General features: G+C 40.8%; 1 protein-coding gene across 1 annotated transcript; it reads left to right on the forward strand.

Annotated features, from left to right (window-relative positions):
- The first annotated feature begins 1,991 nt into the window (after window positions 1-1,991).
- Window positions 1,992-14,764, forward strand: lrrc8aa (leucine rich repeat containing 8 VRAC subunit Aa). The gene is made up of 3 exons (XM_020634625.3): window positions 1,992-2,166; window positions 6,388-8,512; window positions 9,895-14,764. Exons 2-3 carry the CDS (start codon window positions 6,398-6,400, stop codon window positions 10,168-10,170), a joined length of 2,391 nt encoding a protein of 796 aa, XP_020490281.1. The 5' UTR covers window positions 1,992-2,166; window positions 6,388-6,397; the 3' UTR covers window positions 10,171-14,764.
- The last annotated feature ends 89 nt before the right edge of the window (window positions 14,765-14,853 follow it).

Consider the following 14,853-nt stretch of genomic DNA (forward strand, 5'->3'; position numbering starts at 1 on the left):
ACAGTATTAATAAAATGGTTAGAAACATGTCAGTTGTGGAAAATTGGATGGGTACCATTTTAAAATACCTATGAGTATTTTCATTTTATGCAACTTCCATTCAATAATAGTTATATTTATTCCTCATTAATCTTACAGCAGTTTTTTTTTAATGCTAATATACTGTCACAAATACAATACTAAGCAATTTTATAGGTTTAACTAAAAAATGTTGGCCATTATAAAATATGGTCAGACTGGCCTGGACCTTCTACAAATTTAAATCACTGCTTACATGTACAAAATGATGAGCCAATTAATTAAAGTCAACATTAAAATACTTGAGGAAAAATAAATTGTATATCAGCCTCTTAGTGGCAGTGTAAGGGTAAACAAACAAAAAAGAAAAAGACATCTTAACAAGTTACAGGCAGTGCCTTTTTTACATATAATCAAATAAGCAGTATTCATCTGTTGTAGGCATTATTGTATTTGCATTGTATTATTGAAGGGTTGATGTATTTGTTGATGTACTGAAATATTTGTATACTCATATAATACTATGAATATTGTATTTCAAAACCAACAGCAGATGACAAAAATACTTTGATGTCAGCTCTTAGATTTAGATCTATCCACAGGCTGGAGTTGAACTTGGACTGCCGCTTGGAAGACTACAGCTTCCATACATGGGGGGCGTGCGCACTAACCACCGTGCCACAAGCTCCCCAAATGCTAGTATTTATGACACTGCTGCTAGACTATCTGATTTGGTGCACATTTTGGTTTTCACATCAAGCATTCATAACTTTTTTTTTAAAGACCTTACTTGGAGGACACTTGTATTATTTAGTAAGAACATTCATCTCTGGAAGTTTACATTGTTTTAAATGCATCTTTTCATAAATAGGTAAATAATGTTGAAATGAAGATGGTCACATTTACAACAATACTTTCTGTCATGAAGATGAGACTGTTTTGTGCATTGTACACCATATTCTGGATATTATTATTCTGAAATGTTTTTAAAAGCTTTACAGATGTCAAGAGGCTGCTTTTGAGATGAGATTCAACTTTATTGTCATTACACATATACAAGTATAGAGTAACGAAATGAGGTTTGGCATCTCACCAGAAGTGCAAATAAGCAGAAAGTGCAAGAGTCTGTGCTATGTACAGTAATTACAAAATTTACAGATGTAGACTAAAAAAAGTGAATTATTAGGTATATATGGATGGCTGGATTAAGGTTTAGGTTGTGTCGGAAGTGATTACATCAAGGTTTATTGTAATGTATTGATAATTGTAGCAATAGCCTATTTGCCATTCCTCACGCGTAAACAGGCTGGTAAAGCAACTTTTTTTTAACATTTGAATATCTACCAGCAACTGGCAATTAAATATTAAAATTGACCAACCTGAAGGAAATAGAAGTCTATATGATTGTGTGTCTCTTTTTGAGTCCAGAATCTGGCCAGCAGATGTTGCTTGATTTCCAAACTCATTCTAACATTTTAAGAATTGCACACAACCAATCTGCAACAATTAGTAATAAAAAAAAGTACCAGCATAACAACACAAGCATGACCCACACATCACTGAGTAATGGGGAAAAGAAAGGAAGGAAGCAAAGAAAAACCCTGCAAACAAATGTGTCGTGTACAATGTTTGAACTTACAAATATAGAATCAGAATCATGTTTACACATACATTTGCACAGTATAGAATCAAAAAGCCTACATTGGCTCTATGAACACAAATCACTTGTGCAATATTACAAATAAAGTAACATAGCCTATTACAAATGAATGTTCAAATGGAAATATATTGGGTTAGTTTACATTACTGTTAATTTTACGTTCTATTCACGTAACAGATGAGCAACCCTTTGATTTTTTTTTTTTACATTTTGGCTCTTTGTTGCGTTACCTCCGTGCTTTTATTGTGACAGCGGCTTTACTTCCGCCAGTATCGTGCAGCAGCAGCAGCAGCAGCAGCAGGCAGCAGCCAGCAGTCGACTTCGCGCGAGCCGTCGGCCCGTGCCTTCATGTGCGGTTTTCTCCTCCGTCACTGTCGTACGGGGGGGCTCCGGCCCGGTGTCCGACCTGCCACAGCCGCTGAGAAACGTTTGAGAAATGTGTCACCCGTGTGCGGAGGAGGCGAGAGACAGCAGCTTTAATAAAACAGGTGGGTCTTTTATTCATTTTTTAAATTTTTCCTAATGTGTGGTTGACTGCCTGACTGCCTGACTGGCTGGGCTGAGTGTGATTTCCCTGCCGCAGTTTGCTCACTGGGCATCGGTATGAGACATCGTTTCTGACTGTTGACTGTTGTTGTGGAGAAGCCCTCCTCATGAAAGGTCGCTCAATGGGTTAGATTACATGTTGTTTCATCAGACTGCATTACTGTCAAGGCTCTAAAATCACCGAAGAATGATTAATTAAATACTCCCGGTCGTATATTTCTGTCCACTGTTGAAGGCCAGCATGTTATTCTAACACAAACAACATTGTCGATGTAACTCTGGGGTAGTACACAATGGGTTTGATTCTTTGGACAAATTCAGTCTCAAACCAAAATCCTTAAAAACCAAACCTCACAATTGTTATTTCAGCTACATGTCGAATTCTTAATCTCACCTCTGAGTATTTTCATTATGACACCTACAAAGGGGTGTAAATATAAAAACGAAATGTGCAGCCTAAGCTTGCTGTGATACAAATAGTACATATTACCTTTTATAGCATTATTGCTGTGCTTTCTGATAAGAGAGGAAATCTGTCTGTGCAGTATGCAGCTGTAGAGTCACAGCAGTCAAATGATTAAAATCAACATGTGTTTTCCCTCTGGATGCATCTGACCCTGGTGGTTAGATGCATTTTGTGATCATCATTGTGTGTGGAAATGACATCACCAGTGCTGTCATGAAAAGGAAAGTTGCTGTAGCTAAGTAAGAAAGAACCAGTTAGACCTGGTTAGAACTGCAAACACTCTCTCCATGGTTTTGGTGTCGCAAGTAGCCTATGATAACAATGCCAGTGTTGCCCAGACGGGGCTGAGAACAGACGCTGTGATATCTCTGGGTTTTTTTTTTCTCTCTCCAAGAATTGTTTTGTTTTTGAGGAACAGGATACATCTTGTGATCTGTGGTATACGTGGGTGTCTGGGATCCTATATCAGGTGCTTAGAATGAAGAATGTGTTGCTGAACACTTTTTACCTACAGTGGTGCACCTTTATATAATATATTTATATATACACCTGCAAAAAATAAAAAACAAGACACTTAAATAATGTGCTTTAGCTAAACCACGCAACAGGCAAATATAAATGATTTTAATGTGACTATTCTATATTTTGGTCGCTGTGTAAATGATGTAAAACATTAACAAATTCAACACGAACAAATGCCATAGAATCTTAATATCCAATCATAACTGAATATGAAATACATGAAATATCTTTCCCTCTCTTAATTCTGCAGAAGATCTTAAGAGCGCCAGTGATTATTGTTTTCACGTGAAACTATTTAATTCTCAATTCTTGGATTTGACCCATTTCAGTGGCTGGTATTTTGTTAGGTCTGATTAAGGTCAAACTCTCTGCTAGCACTGGGACGTTGTTGCTGTTCCCATGTAATACACACATTTAATTTCTCCCCTAATTTCTCCCCTGTGCTCTAAAATAAGTTGGAGTTGCATTTATAAAACATCCATTGTGGTAGCGTAGTACATCGTAGAATACATTGAGGTGACAGGTGAAACAGGTATTTAATGATGTAATTGCATCAGTGCTTAGTTGTATGATTTTATTTTTCCTGATTAACCTGTATGTGTGTCGACAAGACTTAAGATAAACATGAATCATGAGAGTCTGTGCCTTTATAGAGGTGGGAATTACATACATGGCTCATGATAACAATTATATCCTAATACATCTGTAATAATTGATGTATTGTATCCAATCATACATCACAATATGAGATGAAAAACACTTCAATCAGGTGTCAGTTTCACCTCTTATCATGCTTTTATTTGAACTTCTTTTCACTGCTGCCTGACATTATCCTGCTGTCTTCTCATTTCCCTCATACATGTCACAAGTGCCATTCTGAGGAGACATGAAGCGGTGATGAAGTGATACAAATTGGAAAGATTGCTGTTTAAAGCGCTGTATTTAATTTAAAAAAAAACAAAAAACAAATATTGATGTTTGGCACCAGATATTTGTTAATTGTGTCACACGAGAAAGTGCGATGATATACAGTATATTGCTGCAGCACTATTTTGTTCCACCCCTAGTGCAGCAATACGCCGGGTCTCATATGTTCAATTCTGGACTAAAATGGTTTCTGAAAGTCACTTCCATCTCGATAGTCGAGGCGCTAGCACGGCTAAACTTCCTCATTTTTCTGTTTGACTGTAACTTCTCTTAAAAGACACAAGTGTCCTTGAGTGAAATAAAGGTTGGCTCTGTAATAAATTGGCACTCACAGCGTCCAGGTTCACCTGCAGCTTTTTCAGCCCACGTGTCAGAGTATCATGGGCAAAGACTGCCAGCACAAAAGCTGCTCTGTTCAGGGAACAAATCCAGGAAAATGTACCAGGGAAACTCTACAAACAGGAAGCCAAGAGCAGAGTCATCAGTACAGTCTTGATCTTTTCTTTTCTTTTTAATCCAGTTTCATATTCCTCTGGGACTATTTACTGTCATGAGAGTGATCAGATAGCTTCAGTTTCTCAAAGGGGAAATCCTTGGTGGAAATTGATGTACAAACGAGAAAAGCTGCTTGCGGACGATACTGTGAGATCTTGCATGTTTTTGCGACTGAAGACGTCTGTGAATGTGGTTATGTTACGCTTGTGTACTTGAACTTTATGCTGGAGTGAACCTCTTCAAAAGCTTAGACTTTGTTGTCACAGCTTACATGACCTTATATGTGCTGTGATGGGACAGGCTTTTTTATCTATGGTTGGAAAAAGGGAACACGCCTACTGCTGCAAGTTTATCTAACATCTGTGTTTGGACAGGAAACTGCGAAAATCAGCAGATTCCTTTTTTTATGTGTGAACCTAAGCATATTTAAAGTTCACTTTTGCTTTTGGATGTATGATTTTACAAAAATAAAAGGTTGTTTTTAATATCACTGGTATTGTTACATTCAGAGGTGTTTTTGCAGCGGTCAGGATCTCAGTGTGTGCTGTTATTTCTCTGTTCCAGCAAAGCAGCAACCTTACACAGGCCCACCGGGACTGTACTGCCATTCTGGTTTGAACCGGATAAAAGAAGGCTTTTTTTTGTGACCACTTGACCAAGTATCCGCTTTCATCCTTTCCTTTAAATAAGGAGTGCGTTGAACATATAGGGATACATTATGTTTTAGAATAAGAAGCAGATGTGCAGAGATCATGTTATGTGTGTATTATCTTAGATATACAAAAAAGGGTGGGGGTTGTCCACATCTAGCTGCTTAATCTGTAGATATCATTAACTTTGAAACAACTTGAAGAAAGGAAAAAAAAACTGCTCATGTTGCTGTTTTTCTGACTTTAATCACACATTAACTGTTTGAGGAAGTAGCACAGCTGTGGTCGGATGCACACACTCAAGCATAAAGTATAACATGGAGAGAGTATTTCAGTTATAGACGTGAGTTGGGGCGTGGTCAGCCGCCTGATCCCATTGGGTAACACTTCCAGTTTGCTGACAGAGTTTTTAAGTCAAAGTTCAAGTGGTTGCTACTGACTTGGTTTTTTATGCCCACTCATCTGATAGTTACCTCATTGTGCTTTAAGAAGTCAACTATCCGATTACGCTCATCTAGAAATTAGAAGGGAAACAAACATAATCCCTGTCTGTATTTTTTAGATCTTGAACTATGGTTTGACAAGATTAAACCAGGGGAACAATGGCCAGTGTGAACATGTGCTGTGTCAGGATCTGTGGTCCTTTTAGCTTCTCGCTTGCTCTGCAGTCTGTGACCTGCGGTGTGCTGTCTGCACATGCAAGACACCAATGATTTTCCTGATGCACAGCCAGGGGGGGGCGGGCCGCTGGTATCTGCGATGATGTCTTCACTCGTGCCTCAAAGATTTTTACCTTACCTTCTCCTAAGTCCTTAGGAAATGCTGCCTTACGCTGTCACTCTAAAGATAAACAGACTGGAGATACACAAGGGCGATTGGTGCTGTCAAGTCCATAATCTAAACAGCTATTTCAACAGTGAATCGATAGTTAACAAAAACGTAAAAATGTTCTCAGGTATTATAATACTTCTTTATTGTTATGACTGTATATTAAAACTTCCTTTATGTGTTTGAATACTGGTCTGACTAAAAAAGGTATATTGAAGTTGTTACTTTCGGCATTGTGAACTCTCAACTGATTGCCTGTTTTCTGTCTTTTATAGATAAACCATCATGATTCCCATCACAGAGCTCCGGTACTTTGCTGACACCCAGCCAGCGTACCGTATCCTGAAGCCATGGTGGGACGTTTTCACGGACTACATCTCCATAGTCATGCTGATGATCGCGGTGTTCGGTGGTACGCTGCAGGTCACGCAGGACAAGATGATCTGCCTGCCTTGCAAGTGGGTAGTCAACAAGTCCTGCGAGAAAATGCCCATGCCAAATGTGAGCATCCCCTACGCACCAGAACCCAAAGGCATCCAGTATGACCTCGACCGCCACCAGTATAACTACGTCGATGCTGTCTGCTATGAGAACAAACTCCACTGGTTTGCCAAATATTTCCCATATCTGGTGCTACTCCACACTCTGATCTTTCTGGCCTGTAGTAACTTCTGGTTCAAGTTCCCCCGCACAAGCTCCAAACTGGAGCACTTTGTCTCCATCCTCCTTAAGTGCTTTGACTCCCCATGGACAACAAGGGCTTTGTCTGAGACCGTGGTGGAGGAGAGCGACCCCAAGCCTCTGGGGAAAATGAACGGTTCTTTAGACAAGAAGGCCTCGTGCGTGAGCGAAGACGTGGAGGCCAGCGTGCCAATGCTCCAACGAACAAAGTCAAGAATTGAACAGGGAATCGTAGATCGCTCTGAAACTGGAGTTCTTGATAAGAAAGAAGGGGAACAAGCCAAGGCTCTTTTTGAGAAGGTGAAGAAGTTCAGGATCCATGTAGAGGAGGGGGACATTGTGTACCGCCTCTACATACGTCAGACCATCATCAAAGTAATCAAGTTTATACTGATAATTAGCTACACAGCCTACTATGTGCACTACATCAGGTTCAGTGTGGTGTGCACGGTAAACATTCAGAAACTAACAGGATACAGCACATTTTATTGCGCTCACCCTTTGGCAACTCTTTTCAAGATATTAGCCTGCTTCTACATCAGCTTGGTGGTAGTTTACGGTCTGATCTGCATGTACACTCTCTGTTGGATGCTCAGCCGCTCCCTCAAACGATACTCCTTCGAATCAATCCGTGAGGAAAGCAGTTATAGTGACATCCCCGACTTGAAGAACGACTTTGCCTTCATGCTGCACATGATCGATCAGTATGACCCTCTTTACTCCAAGCGCTTTGCCGTGTTCCTGTCAGAGGTGAGCGAGAACAAGCTGAGGCAGCTGAACCTGAACAACGAGTGGACGCTGGACAAACTGAGGCAGCGCATCACCAAGAACTCGCAGGAGAAGCTGGAGCTGCATCTGTTCATGCTCAGCGGGATCCCGGACACAGTGTTTGATCTGGTTGAGCTGGAAGTGCTCAAGCTGGAGCTTATCCCCGATGTAACCATCCCGCCAATCATCGCCCAGCTCACCAACCTGAGGGAGATGTGGCTCTATCACACGCCCGCCAAAATTGAGGCTCCAGCTCTAGCTTTCCTGAGAGAGAACCTGAAGTCGCTACATATCAAGTTCACAGACATCAAAGAGATCCCACTGTGGATCTACAGCCTGAAGAACCTCACCGAGCTGCACCTTACTGGGAACCTGAGCGCTGAGAACAATCGCTTCATTGTCATCGAAGGTCTACGGGAGCTCAAAAGGCTCAAAGTTCTACGTCTGAAGAGCAACCTGACCAAGCTGCCACAGGTGGTGACAGACGTAGGCGTGCATCTCCAGAAGCTCTCCGTCAATAACGAGGGAACCAAACTGATGGTGCTCAACAGCCTGAAGAAAATGGTCAACCTGACAGAGCTTGAGCTGGTTCGCTGCGATCTCGAACGCATCCCACACTCCATCTTCAGTTTGCACAACCTGCAGGAGATCGACTTGAAAGACAACAATCTGAAGACAATAGAGGAGATCATCAGCTTCCAGCACCTGCACCGCCTCGTGTGTCTGAAGCTGTGGTACAACCAGATCGCCTACATCCCCATTCAGATCGGGACGCTCACAAACATGGAGAGGCTGTATCTGAACAGAAACAAGATCGAGAAGATCCCCAGTCAGCTTTTCTTCTGCCGCAAGCTGCGCTTCTTAGACCTGAGTCACAACAATCTCACCAGCATTCACGCTGACGTGGGCTTCCTCCAGAACCTGCAGTACTTCGCAGTCACGGCCAACAGGGTAAGACTCATCATTACATCCTTACATTTGTACAATGTACCAGGGAAACTTTACAGACAGGAAGACCAGAGTCCAGTTTCATAGTCCTCTGGTGCTGTTTATTGTCATGAGAGTGATCAGATAGCTTTAGTTTCTCCAAGGGGAAATCCTTGGTGGATATTTAGGGAGTGAGATGTACAGACGAGATAAGCTGCTCGCGGAAGATAATGTGAGACCAATCCGCAGTACTTTGCGATTAGGGCAAACAGGGTAAGACGCATTGCATCCTTACATTTGCAGAAGTGAAAGTTTAAAGTAAAGCTTGCTGGTTTTTGGTCTCCACCCCTTTAATCTCTCCGATTGATTACCTCAGGTTTTTCACTGCCTAGTCCTACAGATTTCAAAGTCAAGTCACATTTATAGTATGATTATGTTTATTTTTCAACATTTAGATGTGAACACTTCCTCCTAACTATTTGGAAATTGCAATCCATCCTCAACCCTTTAGAAAAACGAAAGAGGCTGATTAAGATTCCTACAGGCTTTCCAGAGAAGTAAACAATTACTTTTCAAGTAAATACTTGCAAACCAGCTTTACAAAACATGCCAAGATTACCTTGTATGCAGGGAGGGCTGTGCCACATTCTCCTTTTACGGCTACAGCTTGGCTAACCCATTTGGCTTTGGGTGAAGTAGTCAGTCACTTTGTTCCTTACAAAAGGCTGTTTATTTTATTTGCAATGAGAAATTTCAGTCCTTCATTAAAAAGTGAACAGCATAATGTGTTTTCACTTGTTGGTGCCATTACTGCCTCTTCTACTGCGTTATGTGTGGTTGCACACTGAAAATAGATTCCAGCAGGTTTGTTTGCAGCCAAAAATAGATGCATTAAATGGGACCCTTCTGGTGTTTTTGCCTTAATCCTCTTTACACTGTCAGCATGTTATCAATTGAAATGTGTTGCATAATTGAGAGAATTGGGCTCATCTGTTTAGACAAGATGTCATTTCTGCAAACATCAATCAAAGAGGTTTTCGTTTTGTGAGCAAACATGATAGATGCCATTATTTTTCTGCATCTTTTTCTATTCTCCTGAATTTGTTGAGATTTTCCTAACTCTATACAGTAACTTTTGAGTGCCTTTTATCCTCGTTTTGACTTGCTCCCTGTGCCAAGGTCTGAGCTGCATTATGTTTTTTTAATTGGGTAACATTTGAAAATGAACTAGAGCTGAACCATTCTCCAGTCACGACAGTGGAAACAGCTGCTCATTTTCTTAATACCCTTTGCTTACATCTCAGATCCCTGCCTCATTTTAGCAAAGCATATGGATTAAAAATGGAGAACCTCAACCTTTATTTTTACACCGCTCTTTATTCTCCCTCTTATCCTCCCCTCTTCAGATTGAGACTTTGCCCCCGGAGCTGTTCAAGTGCAAGAAGCTGCGAACTCTGAATCTGGGAAACAACTGCCTGCAGACGCTGCCCTCACGCTTTGGGGAGCTCACCGGGTTGACACAGTTGGAGCTGAGAGGGAACCGGTTGGAGTGTCTCCCAGTGGAGCTCGGTGAGTGTCGGCTGCTGAAGAGGAGCGGCCTGGTGGTGGAGGAGGACCTTTTCAACACACTGCCGACAGAAGTCAAAGAGCAGCTCTGGAGGGCTGACAAGGAGCAAGCTTGAGCCTAAACCTCCTTTTCTCGTAAAAAATACGAGAAGTTTTGACTGAAGGAACAAACAAGCAATCATTTAGTTTTTTAAAGAATGGCAGATCTCTCAGTATTTGCAGCAGAGTCGGACATGCAGGGTCAGAAAGGCGATGGCTTGTTGGTGCTTCCTTTGCAGGAACTATAGAAGCACCGATGTCAACCTTTAAGACCTCAAAGGATGTCACTAGTTTCTCATAAAGCTCAACAAAGACAGGTGGTTCAGCAATGTGGCTTTCCTGTTAAATCCTCCGATATTTAATGCTGCAAGGATGCCAGCAGCTGATGTAGAATTTGCATGTCACTGCAGGACCACGCTCAAGCAAACCTGTTTTCATTTGAGAGATACAAACAAACAAATATATAAACTTTGCATGGATCAGCCCCGCCACAGTGAGCCCAATGTGCTCACTATTTCTCATTTGCTGATCATGCACAAATTAAACCAGTCCAAAACAGTATTTGCCTAACCTTTCTCTGGCCTTGAGACTTCAGTCTTACTCCTGACATTTTTACTTTTGCAGCTGTCAGAGTACTGGGTGCAGATGAAGATGTAGGTAAATAAAAGAAAGTGAAACCAGCAGCCAATTTGTTGGGGCATGAAGGTTTGCTCCTGTTGTTTTCTCCAGACGTTGTGGTTGCTCAACATGCTTGGAGGCTTCTTTTTATGTGAGTGAAAACCTACTCTGAAAGATGAACAGATGAACCTGCAGCTGATCTCCCAGCTTTGGCCTTAACTCGGAGGGAGGGACTGATGCAACGGCATCACAGCAACGCTGTCAGATATTCAGCGGAGCACGAATGAGAACAAACTTCACAGTACAATGTCTAAATAACCCACGGTTGTTAATTTATAACGTCTGCCTATGTGGCAGGAGATTTCTTAACAGTGGGGGAGTAACACTTCATTCTTCTTGGACTTCTTATTTTGCTTCAATCTTTACCTTGTTTTTGTTTATTTTTTGCATGACTAAAAGCATCGCACATTATTTGCGTGTCTTATCAATGTTTATGAGATTGACAGAGATCAGGCCTTTTTTTAAAGGAGGTTAATAATTTATTTAGACGTCAAGTAACATGATTTTGTATTTTCTAATGCTACCACACACTAGTTTCATGTTGGGCCCATTTTTTGGCCACTTTTTTGCCTTTATTAGATCGGAAAACTGAAGAAAGAGATTGAAGGGAGAGAGAAAGGATGACTTGCAGTAAAGGGCCGGGATGAGTTTGTGCATTAGTGAGGTTTGGCATTTGCTATTTGCTATTTGCATTTGCATATGCTATTTGGTGAATGGATAACATTGAGATAATACCAGATCAAGTAGAAGTTATTGACTGAAGGCCACACATAGAACACAAGACATTGAGTTTATTTTGGAACTAAGTCAAAATCTTAAGTGGAGTTTGTTTATTTGAAGGCTTTACCGACTATATCAATGAAAAAAAGGTGTCCCATGGCTGGTTGTCCCTGTACCAAAACTACAGGTTCGAAAACATTCAGAAAACTCTCATTTTATTTCTTTGTTTTTATGAGATAAAATAAACATGCAAGCTTGCACAATTCTTATCACGCACCCTGTAGTTGATGCAGACCAATGAAACAAGGAATCGTAGTACTTGTATGCCCATTATGATCTTGAATTATGAGACTTGAGATAATGATTATCCTGCAGATATGAGACAGGAGAGGTTTAACTCGCTGCCAGGTACTGCCAATCTGCAAAGGAAAATGTGAGGATGTTTGTGACTTAACGTGCTGTTTGTATGCTTGGTCCCTCTATTTATCATGCTCAGTTTACTCCAAAATGTCCAATTATCCAAAATGAGGACAAACAGGAGTGTAGGAAACTGACGACTAACAAGGGAAACATTTGTGAGCTTGAAACACTTTTCTTGTTACGGCCTTGGATTTACTAGCATCATTTGGAGTAACCCTGCTATGTTCACTCCACCCCGGCATCTCGTTGCTAATATGGCCTTAATCTTTTACGAGCTCTACGCCCTGTTAATGATCACAAACATCACATTCATGTCTTGTTTTTCATGTGTTGTTGTTAAATGTATAGCTTGTTTTGTACATTTCAGGGGTATGGTGTGTGCTCTTATTGTTACCAGCTGTTTTACTTTGAGTTCAGCTTTTTTCAAGAGATTTAAGGGAAGTTTTTTTTACTGTGATGAGACAATTGCACCTTTGTTCACAGTGAGGTTTTTTTTTTTTTCACTGAGGCCTTGGCTGAATCCAAATGCCCTTCTTGGGGTCATTAGTGAAGTGCTCCCTACGCAGTCCTGCTCTGAACGAAGAGCCTGAATGTGTTGACAAGCAACCAGTTTCAAGTTAAAAGACAAGGTCACAGACAAAAATGAATGAAACAAAAAAGGAGCAAAAGACACAAGAGAACGGTCGTAATTCAAAGGAACTCTAAGCTTTTCCAGCACGTGAAACCATTTCAAACCTGAAGATTGTTTTAAGTTGCTTATCTGCCTTGTTGTACTTGTGCTCTGGTTAACTTTTTTTTAGGGCCGGATCTAAAGCACAAGCATGTTTTTTTGTTTTTTGTTGCTTAATTCTACACAAGGTGACCTGATAAATGCCAAACAATGAATGCCAAATAGGCAAATATCTGAAATACGAGCAAGTTAAAGCTCCTGTGAGGAAATGCTGGTGTGTGTTGATTTTGGCGCCCCCTGTGGACAAAGCGGTACGTCTTCTTTCTTTACTGCCTTTGTCCTGTTCATATGTAGGTTGGGTTTTCTGTAAAAAAAAAATAAAAAAAAAACCTCATCTAGCTTTCTTATTTCAACAGCGTGTTGTAAAACGGCATGTCTGACACCTACCACCACGACAGCAGTACGGTTTAGAAATAATCAGTGTTCTTGCTGGTTGTATTGTTTGCTTTTGTAGGCCATGTTAATTGATCAGTATTCATTTCACTCACCAGCTAAAATCTCCTTACAGGAGCGTTAAACTGCAAAAATGATCCCGTATATCTTGCTCTGTAGCGTCCCATGGATAAAGGGACAGTTTGTGAGAAAACTTTAATGTCACTTCAATCTAACTTTGCTCTGTAGCATTGCTCTCTGTAGTGGTGCAGTGCAGCTGCTAGCACTGCTGACACCAAATATCTGCCTCCTGCAGTGCAGCACCATCAGAGTGTCACATTGGGATGTTTGAAAAACTGCCCGTCAGTTATTGTATCAAGTTTGTTTCGTTTTTAGCGTGGTGGTTGGAAAGTCACTGCTAAATGTACTCAGTATTTCTAACCCCAAATGTATTCTTAGAGTTGTTAAAACTGCTTTAAACATTTTTAAAGAATATTCACTTTTCGGCCTTTCTCCGTTTTATCTGCAGCATCATCAGTCTGACAACACACCTGAAGTCAGACAAAGCTTTCTGTCTAAAGTTTTCCTGCTAACTTTACATTTTTCATTCTACAAATAATTTTCACCTCAGTCATTTATTTGTCTGACCTCCGGAGCTGTGACATCGGCAGTCCAGTCCTCCACAGTCACTTCCCCCCCTGAGTCACACGATGAGCACAGTCAAACCTGTGGCCCCACTCCCTTTTCCTGCATGTCAGGAGAAAGGGTTGGTGAGTCACTGGGGTGAAGGTCTGAGATGAGGTCAGCCAGTTGTTAGTGGAGCATGACGGCAGGAAGGTTTTGGTTACGAATAAAATCCCCCATGACTATGTGAAAATGACTGGTGTCAGAAGCACCCCATTTACATCCAAACACCTAAAATAATCTCAATGAATACACTATAAAGCTTTATATTCCAGTCTATTACGACGCACCAAATCTGTTTATTTGATTGTGTGTTTTTTAAGTGCACATTTTTTAAAATCTGTTTTTTTATGTTATTTATGCCTTAAGTAGTGAGGTTAGTGTGAGAAAGCATGATTTATTTGAATTCCCAGTGATTTGTCTGATGTCTTTAAACACAGCTTTTGTCCCTCCACAAAACAGAATGTCAGAAACGACTCTCAACAACCTGAAATCATGTAAATGAAAGTGAGCTAACTCTCCTGTTTGGGCATTGTATGTAACAGTAACCCTTATCCTGTGTTTTTTTTCTTTTTTCTTTTGAAACAGTCATGTGAATTTCACTTGAACACAAACATTTTCTAAACTGCCATGATTGCAATGACATCTTATCCCTACTCATGTGTGATTTCTTCAAAAAACACGTTTGTGTATTCTGCATTCTGCTGCCTGTAGATCAGGGATATATGAAAACTGTTTCACATCCATTTCATCTCTAAGAATGAGCATTTTGATGCTGAACGTGTGTGTATTATAGCCATACAGAAAGCTACCCACTTCACCTCCCAACAGCAATCACTGTTGAATCTAAACTGTTAGCTGGATGGACAGACATGTTCCAATCCGCTCTGTCAGTATCACACGTGACACAAGGCCTTTATTGATGAATCGTTGCCAAGTGGACTGAACACTGGCTTTTTAAAGCACGTCGTCTGTAACAACGGACAACTGAACTTTGATTTCCTAATGTCCAGACGCTACTTTTGTACCATTCTGACACATGATAATGAAATAAACACTTAACACTTCACTGTTGCAATTCCTCCTCTAATGGACAGTTCTGCTTTCAGAGGAAAGTCCTGATCACTGCTGAGCTCGGTGCTGAGAAAAGAAATGT

This window comes from Labrus bergylta, chromosome 17 (assembly GCF_963930695.1).
Source record: "Labrus bergylta chromosome 17, fLabBer1.1, whole genome shotgun sequence".
Classification (NCBI taxonomy): Eukaryota; Metazoa; Chordata; class Actinopteri; order Labriformes; family Labridae; genus Labrus; species Labrus bergylta.